At 41.3% G+C, this 27,968-nt stretch overlaps 2 protein-coding genes across 2 annotated transcripts; one reads left to right on the top strand and one right to left on the bottom strand.

Annotated features, from left to right (window-relative positions):
• Positions 1-4: 4 nt before the first annotated feature.
• LOC141741136 (uncharacterized) lies at positions 5-23,986 on the top strand. The gene is made up of 5 exons (XM_074581087.1): positions 5-245; positions 2,548-2,731; positions 18,236-18,318; positions 19,864-21,670; positions 23,847-23,986. The coding sequence occupies exons 2-4, from the start codon at positions 2,576-2,578 to the stop codon at positions 20,321-20,323; spliced, it is 699 nt and encodes a 232-aa protein (XP_074437188.1). The 5' UTR covers positions 5-245; positions 2,548-2,575; the 3' UTR covers positions 20,324-21,670; positions 23,847-23,986.
• NDUFAF4 (NADH:ubiquinone oxidoreductase complex assembly factor 4) lies at positions 23,247-27,968 on the bottom strand. Its single transcript, XM_074581086.1, has 3 exons — positions 27,788-27,968; positions 27,051-27,148; positions 23,247-24,838 (listed from the first exon to the last, which is right to left on the bottom strand). The coding sequence occupies exons 1-3, from the start codon at positions 27,912-27,914 to the stop codon at positions 24,542-24,544; spliced, it is 522 nt and encodes a 173-aa protein (XP_074437187.1). The 5' UTR covers positions 27,915-27,968; the 3' UTR covers positions 23,247-24,541.

The raw sequence follows: 27,968 nt of genomic DNA, 5'->3' as shown, positions 1-27,968 counted from the left end.
CGCGCGCAGGCTCCGGCCCAGCGGCTCCCCCCAGCCCCCCGAGGGGGCTCCGCGGCGGGGCGGACCCCGCGGCCCCGGCCGGCCGGGCACCGAGCCACCCTGCGCCGCACCTGCGGGCCGAGGGGCGCTGGCGTGGGCTGGGCTTCGCCGCTCTGCAAGGCCTTCCCCCCCATCCCCCTCTTCGTTTCTCACCGTCGAGGAGGCTGTTCCGGTAAAGTTGGAGACGCCTCTTTTAAAAAATGCAGGTAAAAAGAGATGCTGAAAGCGGGATTAGCAAATTCAGGGGAGCTCCAAGCCTCCTGCCAGGCAGGGACGCAAATACGATAGGCGCTCAGTGGTATTGCAGTGTGTGCGTACATAAAGGAAAAATTAACGTAAAATATCTCTTAAGAGTCGCCATCTCGATTCTATAAAGGTGTGCCGGCTGATTTTGAAGGACTAAGACATGCCTTTCTGTCTCCTTATTGCCCACATAGCTAACTCGGTAAGGAGGAAGATTTGCCAAATAGGATATAGTTGCAATGCTAAGGTCACGCAGTACGTGGCATTTGGCAGCCATACCACCTCCAGACTGGGATGGGGTGGCTACCGATGCTGAGAAGTGCGAGGCAATAGATCGCAATTTCAGGCCAAAGGCTACCTGGTTCAGGGTGGCTTACTGTGGTTTTAGCTAGTCTTTTTATTTTCATAATTAAAATATGTATTATTGGCAAGACTCACTATGCCATATTAAATGGGTGTAAGTTGATATGAAAACTACATATTATATTACAGAACTTGATGTCTGAACCAGGAAGAGTCTTTCACAATCCCTTTCATATTCAAACTGCATTTACCTGATTGCCAGCTAACAGGTCTCTACATCAGATCACAACTGCTCGCAGTGAATTCAGAACAGGAGAGAGGAGAATTAGTAAGCTTCTCGTTCCCCCAAATGGATCTCTTAAGCATGAAGCTGATGGGATGCCAGCAGAACATTAGCAGCTCCATTCATTGATACTGCTTTGACTTTTGAGAAGTGCAACTCTCGATTGAGTTCAGCTGCCCTGCACCCGCAAGTTTATGGTTGAGAACCTCAAGGCAAATCCAGAGAGGAAACAATTCTGTCTAGATGCTTTGAAAATTCTTGACCAAGTAAAATTATTTCTTTTATTCTTACACCTACTTTAAGAAATGGGTGTGAGCACTTTTTTGTTGTAATTTCCCATCAGAGGAAAATAACTGTTAAGTTAACTGCTGATTTTGAGCATAGAAAGAAAAAAAAACAGGGATGCACCCTGAACTCCTCCCATCTGAAAGCATAATTAACCAGTGAGAAACTGCCCTACCGGGGCTTCTGATTTGTTTTATTGTGGTTGGCTAAAGTCTTTAACGGCTTGTTCTAGCATAGGGGAGACATGATATATTGATTCAATTTGAAAATCCTCAGATACTATCACTGCACTCCATCTCGTGGAAGAGGCAACAACACATTTAGAAATGATCCTATAGTGGGTTTTTTGAGTAATTAAACCTAACAATGTCTGGTTCTTACTGCCAAAGCAAGGAACTACATATAGCAGTGGATACAAGAAGTTGTTTAATTCTCAGTCTGCCTAATTGTACCCAATGGATTTGTGTAAAAGTCCCTTGGCTTTTGGTAGGAGCTTTATGTCTCCTCCTTCGTTTTGGAAAGCAGCTTTAGGAAAGCATTCGAAGAGTCTAATTTGAAAAGAGAAGCTAAAGCAGAAAGGAACCTGCTTTCTAGGTGAGGTTGCCAAGGAGCACCCCAGATTTGGGAGAGTTGTCACGAGGCTGAAGAAGCAGTCAGGTGGAGCAGGGGTGGTGATCCGTGTGGCTGGGGTAAAGACTCTGCTAAGCAGGATTGCTCTGTAGGTAGGGAACTGGCTGGTTCAGTGTTGGGTGTTTTTTTGTTCTTACCCCTACGGTAAGTACAGTCATCTGGCTGTATCTCGGACGCTGTACTGACGATCGCTCTCTGTCTTACCAAAAAAACCCAAATGATGAGGTTCTCTCTGCCCTTCTGAAACTGCCTTTCATGGCTTGTGACCTTTTCCCCCTTGATGTTCAGTGCTGCTTTGGGAAATCGCAATAGGTATTGAGGCGACAGCTATGAACCATAGCAAAAGCATAGTCATACGTATTTGTGTCTGGCCGGGTGCTGAGAAAATTGAGCAACTTATCTGGATTCACAGCTATAGAAAGGTTAACCTTATAATAGTTGCCCTAGGACAAGCTTGAAGAGAAAGCCATTTAACTTTAATGAATAACTTAAAATACAAAGGGCTAGTTATTCCAACTGTTCCTTGGACGGAAGGAAAAAGGTTTACTTGAGAAAAGACTGAGAAAAGCTTAGTCATTCAGACCCAAAAAAGCAGGGAAAAAACAGGTCTTGCGCAGGAAGAAGTTAGGAGAAAATTCTGTTGTACAAATGAGGATCCTGTGAATTACCTCACCCCAGAAGCAGGTTCCACAAGGAGGCTAAATTTCATTGGCAGATGTGAACTGTGCTTTTTTTTATTATTATTTTTTATTTTCTTTCCCCAGAATTCCCTTGTCTCTTGCAGTAGCAGCAATGTACATGCCTCTCCCTGTGATGCGGCGTGGAATAGCAAGGCTGAATGAAGCACTGACCTTTTTGGTTTTGTTTACCAGGGAGGGGCTTGGTCAACACGGTGGTGAACTTGCTGATCGCTGGAATGCTTTACTGCTCCAAACTGTGCTAAGTCCGGTAAGGTAGCATTGATCTGTTTTAAGTAACGCCTCAGTGCAAACAAGGCCTTGAAGGTGGAGTGTCTCTTTCTGTCTGCTATTATAACAGTGAGGACAGGTCTCATTAATTTATGAGATAACACTAAGGCTAGGGAATTTCTGTCGACTACGGTTTTTGTTAGCCTTTTCCAGACTCCTTGATCATTTTCCTAGAGCAATGACTCATCACTTCATCACTGCACTGATTGCATTAAATTGTTGTTGTTATTATTATTACAATATATATGTAACATAATCGTTATGCTAATTCACTTTGTGCACAACTGTCAGAATTCTTGAAACGGTTGTAGGATGAAAACACCCTACATGAGCATCTCAGCATTATTTAGACTTTTGCTGATCATTCTATTCATATTTACAATATTTAACTCTGTTCAGTGGTGATTTTCCATATAGTATGTGAAAACTCAGAGCAAATGGTCTTTTTGTGAACCCATTAGTATTGTTTGAAGGGAAATCAGGACATAACATGACTGCTCTTCAGTTTTTACTAAAATTCAGCCTCATGGTGTTGGTTTTTTTTCTTATAGAACAGGCCAAAGAGTAATGCTGGGGCAGGGGTGGCAGGGAAGAAAAGGTATGCTTTTTAGAAACATTGAACATGGGTGATAAAATGATGTAGTTAGACTATTTTTTTTTCCCTAACAGTAGCAAGAAATCATGTGGATAAACGGAAAAAAAGATCAAACGTTCAGAGATTTTGTATTTGCACTTATTTTATTAAGTGGTTAGTTGTATACAACACCAAGAGATTGTTGAGTTTCAGGCTGCCTGAACTCTGCGCCCTGAAGAAAAGGAAGACTTCAAAATGTGGTTTCTGCTATATCCAACATAAAAAACTTACCATCCCTTTTGCCTGCTTTTTCTTTGTAATAGGATGAATTTGAAGACATGAAAAAACACAGCATAGTATAACAACGAAGTACCGAAGTCTGACCTTGGTGGGGTTATTCATGTGCTTGAAGTTACACAAGTATTTTGTTCTGCCCATATGTGGAATGCGAGCAAGCTCACCACAGTGACTGGAGTGAGTGAAGAAAGACTGGGTGACTAAGGATTATAGTGAAAAAACAGACTGCTATTTTGAAATGGAAATTTATGACATTTATCTGAGAATTGATGCAGAAGGCTTGTGAAGTGGAGCTGAGTTTGAAATGTAGCATGAAAATGCTTTCACACCTTTCTCTAGAAAAATGAGGTCCTCTAGAGCTGCTTTTGCAGCAAAGTGGAGCAAATACCAACTAGTCGTTTCCTCACAGCTTCAGTACTTTGTTTTTTATCCTGTTTTCATTCTGAGAGGGAGAGAGAGAAAGAGAAAGCACTTGAGCAAAATTTGTGTCATTGCTGAGCAAATATGAGACCATTTATTATGTAATTTCAGGTATCGCCACGCATTCAGTGTCTCTTAAGAGTCTTCTCTTTTGGCCATCTGACTGCTATTGAAGTCGTTCTTCTTTTATTTCTCATAGCAAAAATGAAAAGATGGTCAACAAACCTCATAAATTCACCTTCCTCTCAAAGGCCATTTGCTGCTTCAGTTGCTACTGTTTGCCTTTGAAGCAAGATAAACCAAAGCTCTATTGCATCTGTGCACCATCCACATTGCCATGAAAAAAATGTTTTGGGAAAATTCAGCATTCAACTTCCCACCTTGAGACCCTGAAGTGGCTGGGCTGTAACTTAAATCCTTCATCAACTTCAGCAAAGAATGAACATGAAATAGTGAGTTTAAAACAAAATTTTGTGTTCAATGGATTTAATAAGAATATAAAAATTTGGCTGTGGTGTTGCACATAGTTTTCAGTTCTCTTTTTGAAAAAAAGATACTACCTTTTTTTTAATTACACCTGGGATAGCTGATTTTTCAATTTCTTTTTAAGTTCCCTTTGTCCTAAATATGCCTTACCATGTTTTAGAACAGCACTAGTAATTTAACAGTAACTTTCACTTGTGGAGGCTTTTTCAGCTCATACTCCTTAGAGAGAAAGAGGATGTCTAGGAACATACATGAACACAGGAAATGCCCCACTGTGTTGGACTGGGGAACCATTTTTTCTCTGACAGTGGCAAGAGACCCTGGTGCACATCACATACTTTGAGTGTACATCAAATGAGGCAGGCTTGCAGTCTCTCCTCCAGAAATTTTCATTGAAGTTCTAGCTGCACTTTTTCCTCTCTTTATACGCTCCCTAACCAAGGCCCTTCCGAGCTGCAGGACCTCCTCATCAGGCTTTTCCAGACCCTGTCCCTGTCGGTTATTCATGTCACCAGAAGAAGGAAGCTTGATGGGGGAATTCTGGTGACTGTGGGACCTGTGTCCATTCATTCCATCATCCTCCCATATCTCCGGGCAGAGCATCACTCGGCAGCATCCACCTGCTCCTCGGTTAACCTTCAAGAAGTGGCGTGTGATGTCAGGGTTTCTCTGCTTCATGCCCTCTTCCAGTTCCCTATCTCTGTATTTTCAATCCTGTAACTCTTCTCTTTCTTTCATATGTTGTTCATTGTAGTTCGTTTTTTCTCGTGTTTTCATTACCTTTAACCCTATCCCTCCCTAAGGGAGCTTCAAGGTTTTACTAATATGTACCTAAACAGAAAAGCAAATAGAAACAGCAGTAGTAGGAAAAACTACTTATAGAGTGCACACAAACTTGGCCACCTTCTTCAGGCCTTTTTCCTTCTACTCCCCTGGCTTCCATGGCTGTTAGGAAGGTAAATCCTTGCCTAGCCCTTTTACTATCCATTCCATTCTTTGGATGTATTATACATGAACTTGTCCAATTACTGTTTGAAGCTGCTGTTGGGATCTGCTTCTATGACCTCTTTTGGCAACAAATCCAGAAATTCACTAGCCACTGTGTAAAGTAATGTGTTCTTTTTATCTGTTTTAAACTAATTTCAACAAATGAGCCGAACACTGCAATTTGCTGAAAAATGGTTTCATACTCGTTTTTTCAGCCACCTTCATGATTTCATAAACCTTGAACAAGTCTCACCACAGCACTTTCTTTCCCGGTTGAAGTGTCTCAAATTTTTTAGTCTGATCTCATAAGGCAGGTACTCCCTTTAATCCTTTAATAATTTCAGTTGTCTTCTCTGTATCTTCCCTAACTCTACCATGCCCTTTTCCAGATACCAAGACCAGAACTGTATGGAGCATTCAAAATGTGGATACAATAGAGTTACACTAGAGCTAGGCAAAATGATGCTCTCTCACTACCATTTCAGATGATGCCAAACACCTTTTTTGCCTTTTGTTTGAATGCTACTACAAATTCACCCAGTGATGGCAGAGAACTTCGGCCTCAGTAACTCTAACTGTTCTTTTTCAGAGTTGTATCTTGTTAGATCTGGCAGTGCTATGTGACAATCTGTGCGCTTCACAGAAAGCCAACTCATTTAAATAGTGGTGTTAATTTTTAGAAGTGCTGTTAACCTATTCAGGTTCAGAATTTCATTCTGAATCCCGTGAATGATTACTTTTACAATTTCTTGTATAATGTAGTAATATGTCTGTTGGTCCCAATGTTGTAGGTCTTCCAAAAGAACAGGTCTACCTTAAGTGAAGTGGAATTCTTATTTAAATAAGCTCAAACATATCTTTGATATGAGGCAGATGAGTTGAAAACGCTGTAGGCGTAGATCCTAGATAGGGAGAGAGCAGAGAGAGCAAATTAGAGTTACCCTTGGAGCAGTACCTGAGTCCTGCGATAGAAAAGTCACCTTCTTCCTTTGTGGCTGGTGATGTCCATGCTGAGTAGATAAGGAGGAGAGGAACGGGTGCCTCTTAAACATTGTTGTGATCTTCATAGGTTTTTATTTCTTTTCTTAATGTAATTTCTAATTTTTAGATGCACAAATGACAAAAGTGAGCAATTAGGAGGTCGTTATCAGAGACTTTATGACGTTGAGCTGTTTGTGTGTGTATGTGTGCATACACCCCTTATATGATGCACCCTTTGACTTGAAGGCCTTTCACTAGAGTTCGAAGAGATACAGGCTGAAGAAATAATTTTTTTCTTCTCCATGTCACTTAGAGAAGTAAAGGCTTTCTAGTGATCAGACATTTTGCATGTTACATTTTGCTTGGCATATTATTTCTTGTCTATTCTGTAGCCACATGAAACAATAATGTAGCACACCTGTAAAGACATTCACACAAACAGACAGCAGGCTATTCTTTCATAAAGCTCCTCGCTGTTTTTGTCTTGTATTTTAAAAAGCTGAACATTTTAAATCAGTTTTCTAGCAAATAAAAGAAGGTGCTACCTGTTGGGTTTTTAGGCAAAAAGATTGTAAAATATCCAAAGAATAAGTAAAATATCCATTTTAAAGTTAGTAATTCGACACTATTTTGTTCTTATGAATGCTGATTACTGGGGAGAAAAGGATTGTTAATGTGAAAGCTCTATGTTCTTTTAAAGCGACTCTGTTTTACTAAAAGTAAACATGTTTGAAGAATCAGCCTTTTGCTAATGATTAGCATACTCCTTTCCCTTTTGTCTTCAAATAGACCAGCTGATGCCAGCTCTGATTTTTTTTTTTTTTTAGTGCAGGGAGGAGGTGGTTACAGCAAAGATGTATTATAACCCACAAATTTGGAAAAATAAAACCATCCTTTTTTCAGTTTCAGATCATGTTTACTGAAGCATATTTCTCCTGATTGCTCTCTATAAAGTCCTTTCTAATATTATGATTGATGCCTATAAATACACAGGCAGTGAGATGGCAATCACCAAGGAGCGAGAAGAGCTATGAATAAATTTAGGCTTGAAATTCAGAACATTTCTAATCAGAAGAAGAATCAGGTTCTGGAACAGCTTTTCAGCAGAAGTCACGGTGGGATGAACTCTTTTCAGTACAAAGATGACATCTGTGATTTCTGGCTCTGCCAATTTAATCAGAGGCTGTAGTCTGTCTTTTGTGCGCAGAACAACCAAAAAAAACCCTGAATTCCACAGTCTCAGCATCCTCCTGTCTATGTGGGTACAGAGCTACAGCTCTGTCTCAGGGATTAAAAGAACATCCACATTCTGCTCTGCTACACCTTGCCTGTGCAGGGAGTGAGCTCTTACTGAGCTGTGGAGTTGTGTTAAATAACTTTTGTGAAAGAATCTGTGGAAGTTTTAGATATGACTGCTTTTCTGCTGGAGGGCACTGTCATCAGAGCTGAGCCGGCAGAAAGGCTTGTGCAAGTGTTTCTTATTTGCTTCAGCAAAAGGTCAGCCAAGATTAGCTCAAAATACATTAAGCAATAGGTTAAACGATGCCAGCCAACTTTGTGCAGAAGTAGCTGAGGAGTGCCCACAGAGGCAGTTCCACAGCTGAGCTCCAGAGGCAAGTGAATTCTGAAAGAAAGGACAGCAACAGCTTCTGCCATTTCTGTGGTGACTATCTGACACAGCCCAGTAGCTGTATCTATGCAACCAGTTATTTCTGCTGCAATCTGAATGATAGTCTCTGTCCAGTGAGGACCTTTGAAATATTAAGCTTGCAATGTTTCTGGACAGGGTGAAAACACTTTACTTCCAGATGTATGCATTCTCAGATGTTTTCCTGTGGCACACTGAGAAATGCCTGATAGATGGCAGGAAAAATTAACTGACAATATGGAATTGTGGGTCTAACTCAAAAACTGCTGTGCTTCCTTTCACGTTGCCCTGAGGACTGTTTCTTGGCCTGTTTGGATGCCTCTGTACCACACTGCCGGTCCTTGCAAGTTCTGAAGTGTTGGTGAAAGGGTGTTCGACAACCATAACCAATGAATGTCTCATTCTGGCGAGTTAACCAAAAAGCTACCACACAGCTTTTGTGTGGCACTCACGCTGGCATGTGTTAGCCCAGTGTATTCTTCTTAAGGGTGATCAGTAGACACTTACAGGAACAGCATAAGAAACAGGCTATGTACCAAATGATTATTATGTCTGGTTTCGAGCAGTCAGTGAGACTTATGGACTTCCTAAATCACTTGTTCTTCCTCGATGTTACATCCCAACTGCTGTGTTTCAAAGCCACATGTGGACTTTCACGTCAGTGTTTTTTGGTTTGTTTTTTTTTTTACTTCTTTTTTTAATCTACTTATACTTTTGACCTTCATAACATCTCATGGCAATGAGTTCCACAATTTAATTATACATTAAAAGAAGGAACGGCTTGCAGGACTGACAATGCACAGTAGCTACGTGTTCGTCAAGGCCTGTTTGCCGTTTTAGTGCCCTCATTGCAAAGTTCCAGCCTACAGGGACACATACAGAAGCTAGAAATGGAAAAGATCCATTATATCACAGTATCACAGTGTTAGCTCCAGCCTTAATAGAAAATGTTTCAATCACAGCTTGACATGATAACATCAGTGTACTTAAGGGATACAGCAGGTCTCAGAACAGTCTGCAGGGTGTGAAGACAAAACGACTTTTACAGCCTCCAGGGTGTTTTTCCTCAACAGAACGAACAGGGCAGGATTCGTGTTAGAGCCACTGTGAGCATCTCTTTTGGAACAGTTGATATTTTGAATAGGCCTGTCATTTTCCTGACAATTGTAGTTCTACAGCTATTTCCTGTCCTTCTTCAACAGTTGCTAGACTAATACTGCGTGCATTTGTTCATATATGCATTACAGATGCATCTCTTTTGGAATAGTTGATATTTTGAGTAGGGCTGTCATTTTCCTGACAATTGTAGTTCTACAGCTATTTCCTATCCTTCTTCAACAGTTGCTAGGCTAACACTGTGTGCATTTCTTCATATATGCATTACAGAGATGACTGTTATATTACTAAATCACAGTTTGTAAGTATCTTCATGGGGAATACAGTTGGTTTTCGGTACCATAAACATTGGTTAAAGAAGAGGCAATAAATGGTTGAAAGCTTACCACAAACCATCAGTCTAGAATTAGAGCTCAGTCTTAAACGATGATAGTGGTAAATCACTGTGGTAATTTTCTAAGGATTATGCAGGATTGTCTCTCACCTGAAGTTGTTTGATCAATTTCTTTTTTTCTGGGTTTCTTTTTTTCTCCCTAAAGTTTGTTTTCTATTTCAAAGAAGTAGGAATTTAGGGAAGCATTACATCACTATATTTTGGATCACATTAGATCATCGCGGTGGTCATGTCTAAGATTATATAAAGTATGAAAATAAGGATAAAGGAAGAGCTCAGAATACCCACAAACTATTGAAAGACGTAATTTTCTCTGGAATAATTCAGAGGAAATAAAGATCAGTTAGTTTAAACAAAAACTCCTCTGGTAATCTACTGAGGGCTTTTCCTAACAAACGCCATCACTGCAGATTTATTTAATACTTTTATTTAGCGGTGATCCAAAGTGGTATACAGATGGTATATGGGATTATTTCATGCATCTCTAAAAATCAATCTCTTCTTGAGTAGAAAACTTTTTATTATTCTCTGTCAATAATAATACACTGTATTTTGGGTCAGCTGTGTGGTTTCAGGATACCAGGGGTATCATTCCATCCATAGGCAGAATATATGAGCTACTGTCTATTTTCCTCTTTTGAGAAAATGATAAGAAACAAACGATGAAGAAAATGTCTAAGCAGAAAAACCTCCCTTCAAACCAATCCTCAATATGTGATTAAGATATCATGGATTTTACATTAACTCACCTGTTTTTTTTTTCTCAGAGAGAAAAAATACGTTACCTTTTTTTTTTCTCTCAAGAAGTTTTAATTCCTTCAGTCCTGCTAGTGGATGAAAAGCTTTATTTCCCTCTTTTTTAAATGGAAGTTTCTAAGCCTTATGATTGTAGAGAAAAGATTAAAAGTCTGCAGCAAAGGTTCAATAATTGTAAATCAAATAAACCCCATGAACCCCATATTTCATTTAAAATTCCCTGATGCCTGAGGGTAGTAATAAGATTCTTGGCAACTGGGACACAAGACTTTTCTGTGCTTGGGGCTGATAATACTCTAATTCCTACCTCTTTGTAGCTGTTTGTTGTAGATGAGAAATAACTTGGATTGTGTTAGAGCCTCACTCTGCATTCCAAGAAAACTCCAGCAAACTGACGTAGATTAGATGACTCCAAAATGAAGATGTTAATTTTTTTTATCAAATTTATGTCCTTTGTTCTAAAGTGCCCTCGATTAATGGGAACATTCAGTGGCATGCTGAACAGGGAAACCAAGCTTTTGTAACAGGTAAAATTTTGTAAAACTCAGTAAATCATCACATCACCTGCCTGAGTTTATTTTACCTAGACAGACTTGAAATGTCATACACATTTTAATTAGCGCACTATATACTATGGCTAGGTTTTAAACCAGGTACAGGTTTATAATATATGACAATGTCCGCAGCAGGAAGAAGAAATTGCCAGTTAGTACTTAGCTGAACACAAAACTGACAAAATTTGCTACAGGGCAATTATGTAAAAGAGCTCAGCAGTATCTGTCCGGATCTCAAAGCTCACCTTAGGTTTTTATATGTTTTATAATCGTTATAAGTGGCTCTGATTTACATACATTTCTAACTGAAGCAGGCCTTCCAGACTGCACATGCACATAATCCACCTACCAGGCGTATGGGGACTGTGGAACAATAGATGCAAGCAGCTCCAGAGTTGTTCATTGGCTTTGGAAGTCTGTTCAGAGCTACCCTTCTCCATCCCTGCTGAGAATGTAAATTCCCATAGCTCAAAACGGTATAATTGTTTTATTCAATATTCCTATTTTATATTTTTTGGATACTCAACATTAATTTTCAGTGTAATTCTGTTCCAGGTGTTTGTGCACTACAAAAGGTTTTTGTTTCTAAGTACATGTTCCGCTACGGTAATTATCCCTCCTGCACTGTAATTCAAGCCTGAAAGTTGATTTATTCTCCATGTGTTCTTTGTAGAATTAAATGTGTCGCCGTTGTAACTGACTTACTTTTGACAAAGCTGATCTAAACAGTTGCAGAAATGTCTCATTGCCTTCGCAGTTATGAGCCCAATTAACTTGTCAACATTTTCCAGCTGTTATTTACTGCAGATTTACCATGGCTCTAATCAGTACAGAGGTGGGAAAAAGAAGGACAATTAGGATAAGGACTGTCTTTCCTTGCAGTTTTCTAGTGACAAGTGTAACTGGAGCCTCATTTCACAGGTATTTTAGAATACATAGGAAGCTGGAAATGGTGATGGGTCAGAAAATCACAAAGAAGTTTGTTCGGTGATTGTGATCTGACTCTGAAGCCTACTGAAATTAGCTTTTGTTTTACCAATTATTTCACTCTGTTGTTTCAACAGATACATTTAAAAATGAGATTATCCCATCTCTTTTAGCATATTTCGTATGACATTTCACATGCAATTTGCTGCCTAAAGACCAGCTTCTGCTATCTTTGTTCATCATGTGCCGAGAACACCATAGCTGCGTGGAAAAGGTGAAAATTCAGAAAAAAAAAAAGTGAGAACATTGGCTACTGTATTCCTTTCGTATTTTGCTTCTTTGCATGTATTCTAAATTGTTGTAGATTCTCCTAGGAAAGTATTGCACTGAATGTTGTCTGATTTAAATGGAGCTAGAGACTGCAAGGGGCCTTGCTAGAGAGCAGGTCACTGTGCATTGCACTTTCTGGAGCTGTTGAAAGGTGCAGAGATCAGAAGCTGTTGATTGAGGCTGACACCTTCAGAATACACACTGTGTTCAAAACGCCTTCCTTCTTCTCTTGCGGGAATACAAGCGACGGCTTCTTTGGGAGGGGATTGCCGCCACAGTGCAGATTTTTTCCCCACCCTGACCATCGCAGTGGTGAAGCATGCCCTCCTGGCAGCAGCGCAGGATGCCAGTGGTGGCTCCTGGAGGTTCCCAGCAGCCTCTTCCAGGCCTTCAGTCCATCACCGCCTGCTTGTGACATGATGGTGCCATCTGGCACTGAATTGGAATTGCACAGTCCATTCACTGTCAGGGTGCATCATAACCTACCATGTTCAAAAGGTTCAGTGCTCTTTGGCAAAAGGCGTCTTTATGAGGGTGTTTATTTTCAAACCTCTCTGGGGTGAGAGGAGATGCTTTTAGGTCTGGGAAAGTACGTATCGTGTTCAAGAACCAAATCATGATGATCTGTCCATAGATAATTTAAGTTGCAATTCTGGTTTTGAGATATCTAAGGAACATATGTAATGAATGTAAAACTAAAGTTGTTTCTTTTCTGAGAGGGCACTGTGGCTGAATGGAAACCATGGTAACTAGGATGGCATGTGCTGGTACCTTGTTCCTGAGTGATAAAAATGCACACAGAGTAGGCTTTGTGCTTAGCAACAAAACTTAATCAACCAAGTTTTCAAATAGCCCTTCCCTCCAGCCCTCCATTGCAGCTGCCATCCTTGTCCCATGCAGTACATACGCCCAGTTTTCATACTTTCATGTTCACTAATTTATCCTTTAGGTGTGCAATGAGCAGTACAAAATACATTTCACACAAAAGAAAACGCTTTATTCTTGTTGGCCATTGCTTTAGAAGAATACACAACTCAGATCTCCTTCCCTGCAGAGCTGTTGTGAAGTATGACTCATCCTTGGCCAACATGTTGGATGTTCACTTTAATTAGAATATGTGCATCCAAAGATGGTCGTAAACACTTGCTGCTAATAGCAAATCACTCCCTGCTATACAATGGGAAATAGAAGCAATTTTCATACATTTAATACATTAAGCTGTACATTTTAAGTCATGTTAGGGCAGCACACTGACAAAAATTAATTAGGGAAATTCTCTAATTAGCATCCATTGGCTGCCATACAAATCATGTTGGCATGAAAAATGGGAATAATGCAAATTCTACTCTACAGTGATGATTAAATATTTTCTAAACACTAAACAATATTATACAAATCTTTGATACCTAACCTATGTGGCAAATCTGGATGAGGATCCAATTTATTTATAATGACAAGTGAAGAGATGAAGTATTGCTGGTTTCTAGTCATTGATGGTACATGTTAAATAGGATGACTTTCAGAATCATTAGAATAGTTTGGGTTGGAAGGGACCTTTAAAGGTCATCTAGTCCAACCCCCCTGCAATAAGCAGGGACATCTTCAACTAGATGAGGTTGCTCAGAGCCCAGTCCAACCTGACCTTGAACGTTTCCAGGGATGGGGCATCCACAACTTCTCTGGTCAACCTGTTCCAGTGTTTCATCACCCTTATTGTAAAAAATGTCTTCCTTCTATCTAGTCTAAGTCTTCCCTCTTTTACTTTAAAGCCATTACCCCTTGTCCTATTGCAACAGGCCCCACTAAAAAGTTTGTCCCCATCTTTCTTATAAGCCCCCTTTAAGTACTCGAAGGCTGCAATAAGGTCTCCATGGAGCCGCCTTTTCTCCAGGCTGAACAACCCCAACTCTCTCAGCCTGTCCTCATAGCAGAGGTGCTCCATTCCTCTGATCATCTTTGTGTCCCTCCTCTGGACTTGCTCCAGCAGGTCCGTGTCTTTCTTATGTTGGGGGCCCAAGAGCTGGACACAGTACTCCAGGTGGAGTCTCATGAGATTGGAGTAGAGGGGCAGAATCACCTGCCTTGACCTGCTTCTTTTTCATCTTGCGTGCAGATGGTTTCCTCAGTAGAGGCAGGTAAAATGCCTTTATACTTACCCGGGATCTAACTAACTGACCCACAGCATCTAACAGAGCACAAGTTGGTGATCCAGAGATTCTACAGTCTCTCTCTTGGGAGACTGTAAAAAAGAACAGGAATGTTATGTCTTTCCTAATGTAACTTAGCACACTTGAGTAAGCTTAGACTGGTCCTAAAATATAAGCTATTGCACTAACACTAGAATGATAACATTGTGTGTGTGTATACATGTCTTCTTCCGTTGTGCAGAAATAAATCATAATGGTCTGTAAGCAACATACCTTTTTTTGCTCTTTTTAAAGTTCATTGTCATTTACTGACTCAGGATGCACCGTGTCAGATTTTGTGAGGTAGCATAATGCAATATCAGTGTGTGTTAAAAGGAAGTCTCTAGGGTGTTAGACTAAATGACTTTATTAATATCATCTATACTTTAACCGTGTTCTCACATGGTCAGATCAATAGCACATGATTAGAGCACTGTCATGCTCTTTACTATTCGGAAATCCTCACAGGGTGCCACTTCACACTTTCATAGAAGAGTATATTTCAATGTTTTTCATCCCTCAGAAAAAAAAGTGAACAACAGAATTTTAACTGAACTAGCCTTATTTCTGAGAAATTTACAGAAGCTTCTGAGGAAATCTGAAGACCTAATTGTGCCTACTTCTGATCCCGTGCATCATTTCTGTTGGTGGAAACCTGACCATTTATGTAAATAAATATGCACATATCTAAGCTGCAGGATGAGGACTTGAGGGTCTATCTCATTCCATTCCCTTGATGAGGATGACGGTGCCCCCCTGCACTGGCACAGGCTCAGCTTCACCGATTCTTCCACTGTCTTCTTGTGGCAGTTCAGAATTTTTCAGCTTTCTTTTATCACTGACTTGAACTTAAGATGAACACCTACCAGAAAGACAAATGTGTATATGCCATAGAACCATCAGAGAGCCTTCCTGGAGTGATTTATGTATAATGACAACTATTTGGTCTATGCCACTAATGCAATGATTGGAAAAATACAGGTGTCAGGCACAAGACCCAGATTCCTTCATCTGATGTCTGATGCAGACCTGAGGCATGAAGAAGCTGTGTGCGTTTTTTGTGTGTGGTATCTTTGTGAAAATGTGGGAGACTTGAAAGTAAAATGTCAACTCGTTGTGCCTATGTATCAATACTACCAAAACAAAGAATCAAAAGCATCATAAATTATAAAGCTGATCTATAAGACTTGTTTCCAACTATTTCGTAAAGTCTGGGGCCCTAGAAAATGAGTAACAACTATGGATCTTTTAAGCATGCAATAAAAGGAAACAATCCTTTTTGTAAAGTGCTCTGACTGTAATGTGGATCCTGTAACCTTATTACCGGAAAATGTTACTACAGAGGAATTGCTAAAAGAAGAGGAGCAGTTGTGAGCTTACATATAATTTTTCTACATTACTGTTCATTAAATAAAATAAGGCAATATTATTTCCATTAGTAAACCACAGAGAAAAAACAGGGATAAATTTTGTTTGGATTTTCGCTCTCGTTTCCCTGTTCTCCCACCCAGAGCCTTGGCTGCTGCTTTCCAGAGATGAATGCCTTGCCTGGTACTAAGCATAGACAGAGCTATTGCAAGATTAATTCGTGTCTTATAGATAAGGTGGCAGAGTTAGCTCCCAGTAGGAACAGGAACCAGAAGGATGACATTCCAAGAAAAGGAGTAAAGCATAGATGGATGGAATCAAGTTTCTTTCCCCATAATTTTTAATGTTCTGGTGATGCTGAGGAGCATTTGGTGGGGCGTAGGCAATATGGAGTCACGCTTCCCAGAGGCGTGCAGCAGAACCACAAGGGGTAACAGTCACAAGTTGCAATGGGAAATTTTGCCTAGCTGTAAAGAAATTACTTTTCCCATGAAGACAGTTAAGCACTGGAATGGGTTGTCCAAGTTATGGAGTTGCCAGCCTTGCAAGTAGTCAAAGCTCAACTGCACAAGGTAAATTATTCCCTTAAAATCTAAGTTATTCTGTGATTCTATGAACTCAAAACTGTTTACAACATGGCGCACAATGTTTTGATGTAGGAAGTGGTCTGTCTGCCTCTTTCCCAAATGAAATGCTCAGTTCTTCTTCCACTGAGATCATTCCTCGTCCCTATAAACATTAGATCCCAAATGCCTAGATGCCTTGACTTCCACGGAGGTTGCCCAGCCCCTGTTAAAACTGTCATCCAGCTCCTGCAGGTCAATAAGACTCCAATACTCATCTCATTACTTCAGTGCGATTGCCTTTGTATAACCTTAACGGACTAAGGACAAGCTGTGAAAGTATTACAGAAATTATAGATGCTGCTAATGGTCTGCAATTTTATAAGTAAAATTAAAAAGTGAAATAGAAATATTATTCTAGCGTGGCAAGAGATGCATATGTAAAAAAGCATGCCTAGGAAAAGTCAAGATTAATTTCTCGTACCTATAAATTTTTTATTCCTAGCAGACTTCAGAAAAAAATAAGACAATATTGTTCCTAATGGTAAACCAGAGAAAAACATAGCAGTAAATTAAGTAATGCTTTGTGTGATGACTTCTCTAAAACCTATGGGGTGAAGGGTCCTTGCACAACACAGCCAAAACAAATAATATTCTTGTTTTCCTAGTTTACATTTAGGTGCATACTGGTAAGTACCTTCTTAAACGATGCAGTTGGGTCCCCTGAGCCTCCCTGGCATAAATCTCATGATATTCTGATAAATCTCGGGGGGCACTTAAAAGCTTTGCTAGCTAACAAAATAAGAAAAGAGGCCACCTGCAGCATATATGGACTTGGCAGGGCTTTCAGAAAAGTTTTATTTGGGGAGAGAGGTTATTTGCAAGGATTCAGCAACAAAACCATCTGCCTATATCTCCTCCACAGCCTGGAACTCCATTTTTGTCTAGCATATCTCTGTAGTGAAGGGATGCAACAGATAAGCTGTTCTCTCATCTTTAAGCCACGTTTTTTCAGCTGAATCTTTCGATGCCACTCTGCAACCATAGAAACAGTTTGACCAATTGGAATGCACACTGGATTTTTATCTCTCAAGCAATCACTTTTCCTTATCATGGAAATAACTTGAAACTAGCAGCATGTGAAGTTAGTTCAGATTCAGGTTGTCTTCCACTTGAAACAAACCTTTGATCGAGGCTGCACAAATGCAACGTATCTGTGTCTAGTGCCTGGTGTAAAAAAGATGAAGCATTTGAAAATCCATCATGACACATTTTTCAACCTGACATTTGAATCTATTTGTCTGCTGTTTTCCTCCCCCATTCGGGAAGCCGAGATGATCTGTGCAGGGGAAGGTGAAGGAGGTGCTCTCATTTCATCAAGGACAAAACATTACTTTAGCAAAGGCCTTTCGTATTGTTAAAAAATTCAAAAAATAAATAAAAATAAGGGAAATTGTCAAAGTCTGGGTTAAATTCAAGATGTAAAGGAGCACTAGGACATCAAAAGCCCTGTGTAATTTATATTAATATAATGTTCTGCATTTTGACTTTTAACTACATTTAGATTTTCATCTTTCGTTTTCAGAAGTGTCTAGCAGCTAAGACAGAGGGAGCAGTTCGTATTTCTCAAAAATATTATTTTTGGTTGCAGCAAACTCAAGGGGATTTGAGTAGCGTGGGTCACACTCAGCTCAAGCTTTTGTTCTTGGCTGGGAACTAATGACACATTTTTGGCAAAATTAAATGTTATATTCTAAAACATGATGTTGCAGCAAGGGGTGAATTCTGCAACAAGTTCCACAGCAGCAGAATTACAGAAAACACAAAATTTTGAGGATAAAAATCTAACAAGGGTTTCTTCTAGTACCCTGTCAGTAAAACTATGGTTTCTCCTCAGGGTATCTCCGAAACATTGCAGTTTCACCACTTTCCGAAGGCTAGAGAATTACATATGTCATGGGGCCTGTACATCACAAACAGGTATTTATGTTATTTGTTGAAAGAGCAGACTTTCTTTTAGTAGTATCGTCTCAGCTTTTAATCACAGCTATGTGTCCATGATAAAATTCAAATAACTTATATTCAGAATGTATAAAATAGTACATCTCTTTCAAAAGGGTTAAGAAACCATGAGTAAATGTCAATCTATTAAGAGAGTCACCAAAAAAATGGCTCCATTTCTCAAATTGCTACGTTAATGGGAACTTTGCAATATAAAAAGAGTTTAATATTGAAGTATTGCATGTACAGAAGTGAGCTGATAGAATTTATCTGTGTTAAGTGACGACAACTGTGAATTCATTCCCACACAGGAAATCTTTAACTGGTGACAGCTAATTGAGAAAGGCAGAACACAGTATGAAATTTATTCCCACTTTCTTCCTCTGTGGAGGAGCAAAGCCAGTAGAGTGGCATTATTTCTTCCTAAAGACATCTTCAGTAGCCTGCTTTGCTTTGATTCATTGCTATTCAATGCACTTACTTACTTTCTATTTATTCCAGTTTCACTGTAGCTTTAGGTAGACAGTAAATCAGCCTCACTCATTGTACACAGTTAATTGCCGATCTTATGAAACAGGACAAGAAACTTGACTACTGATGCTCATCAACAAAGTAGCGAGGGGAGTGGGAGGACTGGAATTAGGTAAGGATGGGAATGGTGGTAACTAGGATGGAACAAACTTTTTGAGATCAACCAAAGCTAAACAAACAAACAAACAAACAAACAAATTCTCCATTATTTAGCAAAGCAAGGGATATCTTTGGTGTCTGAACAAAATGTTTTGCATTCAGTTTGAACTGTTCTTCGAAGTAAATGTCATCTCATACCACCATGCCAAAATATTTTATTACAATGTAAAAAATAGGTTTTAGAATACACTTTTCCCACGCCAAATCAAATCACTTGGGAATAATGTATTTCGAAAATTCAGAGGCATTTTGGTACCTCCGCACATTCGACTTTTTGCCTATAAATTGTGCACAAAAAACATACCCAGTTTTAATAACTTGTTTCCTCCAGTGGACATGGCTAATAATAGAAGTAAGCAGCATATATGCTGGCTCCAACCAAAGGGTACCCACTGATGCTGACCATGGTAAAGACTGTTTCTCCTTCTCAGTTTTAAATATACCTGTTATGATTTGGTTTCTGTCACATTGGTGAATTAAAGTGGTTCATGAAGGAAATACATGGTGTGAAGGAATTAAATACCTAAAATAAGATCCATAGTTTCCAGCTTTTGGGGGGCATGGAGACAGCTAAGCTAGACTCCTATCTAACACAATTTCCACTTCACCTTAAGGGGGATGCGAATCCACATCCCCACTTTAAGAGGAGAGACCTAACCATCAAGCCTGTGGCATGCTTTATACTACAGTGCTGTGCTGCAAACACCAGAGCCTGAGACAGAAGGCAATCAAGTGTGACATGCATGCAATGTACAACTCCTAACAGACCCGTCCGTTCAGAGAAAACGCTCCAAAGACTCCACCTTTATCTCTTTTTTCGCTCTGCCAAAACAGGGAATTATTACCAGCTCTGGACTCCCAGCTGCACCCAAGCTGCCAGCGCTGTTGTCCTTTCTGCAGAGCCTGGACCTCTCACAGAAGCAGAGCTCCCGGCTGCGACTTTACATTCAGGCTTCCAGTTACAGCAGCCCCTAGCAGGAGCGAGCCTAGCTTTCACCAGCATCATTTGCAGCTCATCAGCAATGGGATCCCTTATTCCCTGGGTGAACACAGCTCACAGGTGTGGCTGCTGCTGGGCGACTATTTCAAAGCTAAGGATTCCTCCAGCCACACTATCACCTCCTTCAGTTTTCTAAAAAGTAGTGGTCTGAGAGCCTCAGTCCTAGAAGACACCATGCGTTTTCCATTCCCATACAAGGAATCCTTATGGGAGATGATTATGGGGTCTGTCCTGCCCTACTCCCATCAGGAGGCCAAAACATCTGAAAGACCAGAGCTTCACCAATGGAAGTAACCCACACCCTAAGGGGATCTTGCACAGTAGTCGTAGAAGAACCACCTTGTCAGATTTATTTTTTAAATTCTCTTTCTGGCAGCGGACACATCAAACCCACATCAAACAGAGGTGCAGGAGCTCCCGCAGTGCACTCCCTCCAGCATGCTGCAGGAGATGTGGTGCTGTTACCTAACGATGGTGTCACCTCATGTAAATCTAAGCCTCTCTTTCAGACCAAGGAAACTCATGTTAAGTTTCTAAGAGAAATTAATCCATGTTTTGGGTGGGGGTTTTTTTCATCAGAAAACACTTAGCTCTGATAACAACACAGCAGTACATAAACCGTGAAAGGTTACAGAATTCATTAGACTTGTGTATTGCTGGAAACAGATTGAATAATGACAGGCACCGATACAGTGTTTTGATTGTTAATAGCATGTCAGCCAGCATACAGCTTAGAGTCTCAAGTGCCAAAATCCGTTTGCGCCTGAAGCTCACCTGCACTGGTCAGGCCTCCCTTGCTGCCAGTTCAACACTGGTGCCACCTGATTAAGGACCAGAAAACCCCTGTTTAGAAAGGGGCTCCAGAACAGAGCTGTGAAATGTGGAGCTTCATGGGATCTCAAAGATGAAAGCATGATGCTCATGTGAAACAAGGTGAGACAGCCTCCTTTTTAAATTTTTGCCTTTCGATCCTGTTACGACTACTTGAGGTTTTACTCAATTTTTCAATACAGAAATAAGATAATTCCATTTTGTAAGTTTAGTACACACCTCTCACATATAAACATCATTTTCTTTTCTCCTTGAGTAAAAACAGGTAGCTTAAAAGACAAGTTCCACATGCTGGAAGGCTACAGAAAGATCGCTTTTTGTACTGAATTTCCCTTTGACTAACCTGCACAGAAAGCAGAGTTAGAACTCCTGCCTCACAGCTCCAATCTTGCTGTCTCGGCATCAGACTGCAAGAACCTAGCTACGATTAATACATGGCGAGACAGCACAAGATTACTTGGTTCCACATATCCCAAAAGAGCAGCTTTTGAAGATGTATGAAAAGCTACATCCCTTTTGAAAATCTGTCCTATTCATAAGTTCTGCAGAACAAAACATGTGCTCAGTTCTCTCATCTTTACCTCAGCAGATGTCCTACTCTTCCAAGGCAAGAAAGCTCTGCAGAAATAAAACAGGTTGTTGATACCGAAAGGGCAGAATACAACCAACGTTTGCATGTGAGCCAGTAAAGAGCAAAGAGTGCAGCTGCATGAAGTTTTCATAGCAGAGGAGACTGCCTGGAGAAGGCTGGGAACAGACCTCATGACAGAACGAGGCTAAAGGAACGGCACTATGTCCCAGAAAACGTGGGTAAGTGAGCTACTGGACTCCCCCTAAAGAGACATTTTTGGAAAAATTCAAGCCAGGCATTCCAGAATACCTGCTGGAACTCCCCTGAAGAAATTAAATTTTATGTCTCACCAGGAATATAACGCTCATTTCCAAATGAGGCTCAGCCTGCCCTGTGTACTCAGTCTCAGTGCCCAAGGTGGCCCTGGCTTTATTCAGTGACGTTTGAAAAAGTGTAATAATGCCACATACAAAGAAGTTTGTTAACTGTGTGTCACTTACACTAGAAATGAAACAACTCCCTTACAGACTCACAAAGCTTATACTTGCTACACAGTTTACATTAATTCGGCAAGAACAAAGCAGTTTGAGTGAGGCAGGTTGTTCCCTACCAAATGCAATGATTTTTCTATGGTGGCCAAAAACATCTGAGCTAAATTTGGTGCACCACATACAAGGCAATGAAACATGAAAAATTCTCCACATAAGAGTCACGGAAAACTGAATTGCAAGTTCCCATGAATTTCCCATAACTACCTCTTCAAAACAGTTGCTTGAAGAGTACCTTTTCCTTAAGCTGCCAGCCACACAGCTACGGAAAAGGGATATAGACATAAGCAAGGTAAAACTGCAAAGAACATACCGCTATTCTTCCGATGAGAAATTGCATCAAAACCAGAAACTGGCAAGCAGGCAAGATAACTGATGAGTAAAGAGTCCCTTGAAATAGAAGAAAGGAAATAAACAGATCTAGATGCAACAGTGAGAATTGTCTTCTCCCGGGCACCAAGCCTAAAGGCAGAATTACCTTCAAACACGTACTGACTTGAACACAGCTTAAACGCACACTTACCAAGGACCTCATGGCTGGCTGTGGCCGTGGCCTACACAGGACAAGATGGTAGCATTGAGAGTGCTTGATCAGGGACAGGCTTTCCCATCAGAGCAAAAACATCCATACTCCTGGATCTTCCTGTGAGCTTTGGGCAAGTGAAAGCTAAACATTCAGACTATGGATAATTTGGATAGATAAAGGTACAGATTTTTCATGATCCCATCCCATCAGCAATGCCTTTATAATGCTGGTTTGACATTGCCCAGCAGGTGGGGCAGGTGACCAGCAGAAGAATCTGCATCTCCACAGCAAACTGCATCACATCTAATTTTTGTGAAGTGAACGAACGTGCTGTGGTGGACTTCCCTGCTCCCTTCTGGGCCATCAGGAGTTCACCTTCTTCCAGGAAGATGCATCCCTGACCCACCTCTGTACTGTAGGACCTGCCTCCTTCCCCACTGTGGGCCGTATATTCTGGGGACAACATCCTGGCTCCAGAGAAACTGGGGATAGTTTTGCAATCATTCATTGTAAGGATTTTGTCCTGAAGGTATGGGTGGAGCATTGAACCTGATGAACACCAGATGTCCCAAAGCATGTGTCCCTTGAAGAGTGTAAGCAAAGCAGCAGTAAACCATAAAGCCTCTTGGGACAGGGTACTGTCATGGTGTAGACACATCACAACACAGTTCACAAAGGCAGACAAAAGAAGCCAAAATAGAAACCAAGTTAGTCCAGGGGCATGGTTAAGCTGGTCTCTGCTGCTGATTGTGAAGTGAGTTTTTAATAAATTCCAATATCAAATTAAAGACTCATTTTTAAGGAAGGAAATCACAGTGTCTCCAATAATAACAACATTATCTGTACCAAATGCATTCCGCAGCTGTTTTCTGGATATTACCTTAAATATTACATTAGAATGAACAGTACTCAAACAATAAAGTATTCCTGTTACAACATTTTCACAACAGTATTAATCATCAGTGCAAAACTTCTTCCTTACCTTCCTTACACAGACCTGAACAGTGACAGCGTCAGGAAGTTTACAATTCGGTAGTAAGGTTACAATTCAGTAGTTACTGTGAGTACCTCCTCACAGTTTCCAACATCTTTTACTAACAATGGGAAAGGATGCTGTTCATCTTCAACCTGGTAGCTTGTGGACAACTTGCTGTCAATGAACATGACCCGATCTAAGCCCACATTTGCATAAGGCAGACAAGGCCTCCACGGGGAAAAATGGCTACTGTAATAGGACAGGCAGGCATTGACAGAAGACCTACTCATGGGTCCAATTAGTAGATCCAGTTGCATTTGACAGCTACTTATTCATTATAATACGAACCATTATTTTTCCTACAGGTGCCAGAGACTGCTGCAAGAGATTGATGCTAGAATATCATCACTCTTTACAAATTCACCCACTGACAGACAGTACCTGGGGAGCTACAGATACTTAAGCTATATCAGAACAGAGTGGAAGAGGAGCTATACATCAGCCATTACCATTCCAGCATCAGAAAAAGGCCTTCTTGCTATTCACCTTCTTTTTATTTTGATGCAGCTGAATTTCCCAAATCTTCTTGTGGTTAACCTTCTTTACAAAGTATAAATACTATTCCATTTTTATACAAAAGAAAAACAGCTGATTGTATATACACAGACCTCAACAGCAAGTCCTTGAAAGAACACTGTGACATGAAACTGCAGAGCTAATACAGACAGAGCACTGATTTAGCTGAAGGCCAGGAAGTCTCTGCTAAGAAAGGTAATCTGAACTTACATGTTTTAACTGAGCCCATAACATACGAGTGGGACAATGAAAATCATGTGACACGCTGAACTTAGTAGTTATAGTCTGGTTTACAAGCTGTATCCTGTAATTGCTGCTTTAACTGAAGCCATCCGATACAGAATGTGATCGCTTGAATACATCCTGCAGGTATAAGGAAGCAGCCTTGTTGGATGACATGTTACCAGCTCTTTTCAGACACTGAATATACACAAGAGTAAAATTAAGACACGAGTAAGATCACACAAGGTTTTGGTAATTATTTTTATGTCGGTTTTATAGCTTTTTTGGTTTCTTTAGGAAATTCCTGCACAGCAAAAGGAATGAAGAATTCCAGAAGAGAGTTGACCTCCTTCAGTTCCAGACTGTATTCCACTGCTATTTTCTCTGCAGTCCATATTTGAGGATGAAGTTTATGATTATTAAGAAGCGTCAGAGCCTCCACGATGGAAATTTTGCCTTTGGGAACTTTCTTAACATCTAGATCTCCCAAGTTGCCTAGTTTTGTAAGTCTCTTTTCCTCCTGTTTACATGGAAGATGTTCACCACCTCCAACTTTCACCTAATTGTGGGAAGGAAAACAAAAAGAGCTTAACAGCAGTTCTGTTTACTATGCATACTGTAGCAGCCAACTTGTTTTCCTAAGTATGGCATTTCCTGTTAGCTTTCCCCATTTTCACAGCAAAAAAATTAATAATTTAAAAAATGCTTAGCCAGCCTTGCTTCTTGATATCACAAAAATTGTCAGTTGTTCCACACCCACTCTGCATATGATGTCAGCCCCCGCCCAAATCCATTGAACTCTAAGTGTTGTACCGACTCATACAAATCCAACTACAAATTTTGGTAGCCAAACGTAAATGGAGATAACCTAGCCTTTGGTACTGATTCATGTCATGGTGGGAAAAAAGAAAAACAAAAATCACACTACAAATTGGCATCCTTCTTCTGATACCACTGGAAATCCTTTTCATATAGTGTCTCTCCTTTTCATTTTCAGATTTTAGTTTTGCAACTAGAAGATCTCCCTTTTGCTCTGTCTGCTTCACTGGACAAAAAGAAACTATTTTGCAGCATCATATGAAGTTTAATTCCCATGACTACTGCAGTGCTCAGACTCTGAGCACTCAGAATTCTCTTCTCCCAAGTCCCTTCATATTTCCAAGTCATTTCCAAACCAGCTCTACTTTCCCCATATTGCCTTTTATTAAGATTTAACAGCGAATAACACTGCAAAAGAGACACAATGAAAACCTTTCTTAAGTTTAAGAAAAAGTACTTTTAAAGTTATTAGAGTCCACAGTCACCGATTAGCTCACAGACACCATATTAACTTATAAGCTGAGAAAACCGATGTGGATGCTACAGCATCTATAACTGTGTGACTGCTTCTGAACTACAGAGAACGTCTGATGGTGCAACCAGTTCTCCATTTCTTCCTTTTATTTTGTGGTATAATTGTGCTTAGATAATGAACAAATTTTCAAGTCTTCATAAAACAATCTGTCTCTGGGTATCTGCCACTTCAAGAATTAGAGTTGGTGCTTTTCCACCTACCACAGACAGACATACCAAATATACGTATAGGTATGTATACATACACAGTGCACACAGCATTCAGACTAACATCAGGAAAGGAAGGAAGCTTTTGGATGAAGTTTTGCCCACAAGCCTCCATGCTAACGCACTAATCACGCTCTTCCTAACAACTGCAGGTAGACACACCACAAAAGCAAGTCTTAATGTGGCAGCAGACTTAGAGTAGGCACAGAATCGAGCATTAAGGTCTGTTCCACTTTTGGCTTTTCCTGAAATCAATCTTGACAGGATTACAAATGGAAGTGTTTAAAGATATCTAAATTAGACCTCCAGCACTTCAACATTAGAGTCCTAACCTCCCTTATGAAAATTAAGATTACTTGGAAACTTTAGTGAGAGATTGCAGAAATCTGTTTGCATTTGAAGATACTTTTAATTTTGAATAGAAAGTACTATGAAAGTGGCAAATCAGAGAGAATTAGGGATTTTATTGCTAACTGATTATAGGACTTTTATTACTGAACGAAACAGCTAGAATAAAATGGGCCAATAATGCAAGAGGCAAAAAGCACAAACCATAATGCAACAAGGTAGAAAAGAGGAGACGGAACCCCAGTCTGCAGACTACTGGAAGTGGTACGCCTTCCTTTCCAAGTCAAAGAAAGACCACAGCCATTGGCAATGAGGAAACGATCACCAGACAATCCAGAAGGTTATGCAGAAAAAAAAAACTAAGGCCCTTCCTCAGCCACATAAGGGAAAATCTCTGCATTCATATCAGTAGTTAAAGACTCCACTAAAATGTTAATGCCTTTGTCCTCTACCACATCCATGCTCCCACAGTAGTCCCAATCTCTTTTCTTCTAACCACTCTACAAGAGATCTCTGGCAAACTCCTGCTCCTTGCAAAAGGCTGGACAGCTGTCCTTCTGCCTTTGAGGAAGCTGAAGTGAGAATTTAGGTGAAAAACAAAATAAGATCAACATGGTCTTAAAAAGGAAGACGGTGTAAGCATTTAAAAGGTTGTATACCCATAATCTGTCAAATATTGAAGACCCAGGGTCAAACACAGTCAGTGATACTGACATATAAAAGAGTAATGAAAATATCACTTTTATATATAAAATAGTAGCTTTTAGGCACCATGAGAGCGTTCTTCTTCATAAAGAATTTGCACTTAGTTTGAAAACCACAAAGCTGATGCTGCTATGCCTTCTACAGAGAGCCATGCTCACCTGCGCAGGTGGATCTCTGGACTCGACATAAACATCTTTTAACAAGGTGAGGAGCCTATCGTCCTTTCTGTAAATCTCTTCCTGTATCTCTGGGTGGTCTAAAGACAGTGGGGAGAAGAAGGGAAGGGAAAAAAAAAAAAAAAAAAGGAGAAAAGACAGATCTGAGTCAAATTGTTTCCTTTTTGTTAGTTCCAAGAGCTTAACTGCTTCCTCAGAGGGGACAGCACGACTCCCACCGCACACGGCGCTTCTTTCTCGGGCAAGTTTTCACTTGTCCGCCAGCTCTAGCGCTAACAACGCGCTTCACACGGCGGCGCCAAGGGTGGGAAGCTCTCGCTTGCGGCCCGCGGAGCGGACTGGCTACTGCCGCCGCCGGGCGAGGGCCGACTGCGGCCGGGCCCCAGGAGCCCGAGCCCGAGCCCGAGCCCGCCGGCCGCGGCCCCGGCCTCCCCGCTGGCCCTCAGGCCGCCGGTAGCAACCGCCCCTAGCAACCGCCGCCGACTACGGCTCCCAGCATGCCCTGCGCGGCCGCCCGCCCCGCTCTCAATGTCACCGGCCCCACGCCACCCCGGGGGACGCCGCCACGCCGGGGGACGCCACCGCCCCGGCACCTCGCCCACGCCGCCCGTCTCCAGCACCCGCGCTCCCCCTCCCGCGGCTCGGCCTCCCCGCCGGGCCCACAGCCGCCGCCGCCCCCCGCAAGCCCCTCCGGCGTCGCCCCGCGGCGCGGCACCCACCGGCCAGCTCGTCCAGGCGGGAGGTGGGGTGGCGCGGGGCGGGCGTGGGCTTCTCCTTGCTGATCTCGCGGCGGGCCCGGCTCTCCAAGTTGAAAGTCCGGAACACGCGGGTCAGCCGCCCGCCCATCGCCGCCGCTGCCGCCGCCGCCGCCACCCGCGCCGCGCCGCGCCTGCGCCGAGC

This window comes from Larus michahellis, chromosome 3 (genome assembly GCF_964199755.1).
Source record: "Larus michahellis chromosome 3, bLarMic1.1, whole genome shotgun sequence".
In the NCBI taxonomy this organism is placed as follows: Eukaryota; Metazoa; Chordata; class Aves; order Charadriiformes; family Laridae; genus Larus; species Larus michahellis.
Note: the sequence above shows the minus strand (reverse complement) of the source record. Positions and strands in the feature narration are given on the sequence as shown.

Excerpts from the sequence above, each read along its gene's own strand:
- LOC141741136 (XM_074581087.1), top strand. The coding sequence starts at position 2,576 with ATGTACATGCCTCTCCCTGTGATGCGGCGTGGAATAGCAAGGCTGAAT. Across the intron at positions 2,732-18,235 it reads TCCAAACTGTGCTAAGTCCG|GGTATCTCCGAAACATTGCA; the intron begins GTAAGGTAGCAT and ends GTTTCTCCTCAG. Across the intron at positions 18,319-19,863 it reads GGCCTGTACATCACAAACAG|GGAATTATTACCAGCTCTGG; the intron begins GTATTTATGTTA and ends CTGCCAAAACAG.
- NDUFAF4 (XM_074581086.1), bottom strand. The coding sequence starts at position 27,914 with ATGGGCGGGCGGCTGACCCGCGTGTTCCGGACTTTCAACTTGGAGAGC. Across the intron at positions 27,149-27,787 it reads CCGCCTGGACGAGCTGGCCG|ACCACCCAGAGATACAGGAA; the intron begins GTGGGTGCCGCG and ends CACTGTCTTTAG. Across the intron at positions 24,839-27,050 it reads CCAGAGATCCACCTGCGCAG|GTGAAAGTTGGAGGTGGTGA; the intron begins GTGAGCATGGCT and ends TCCCACAATTAG.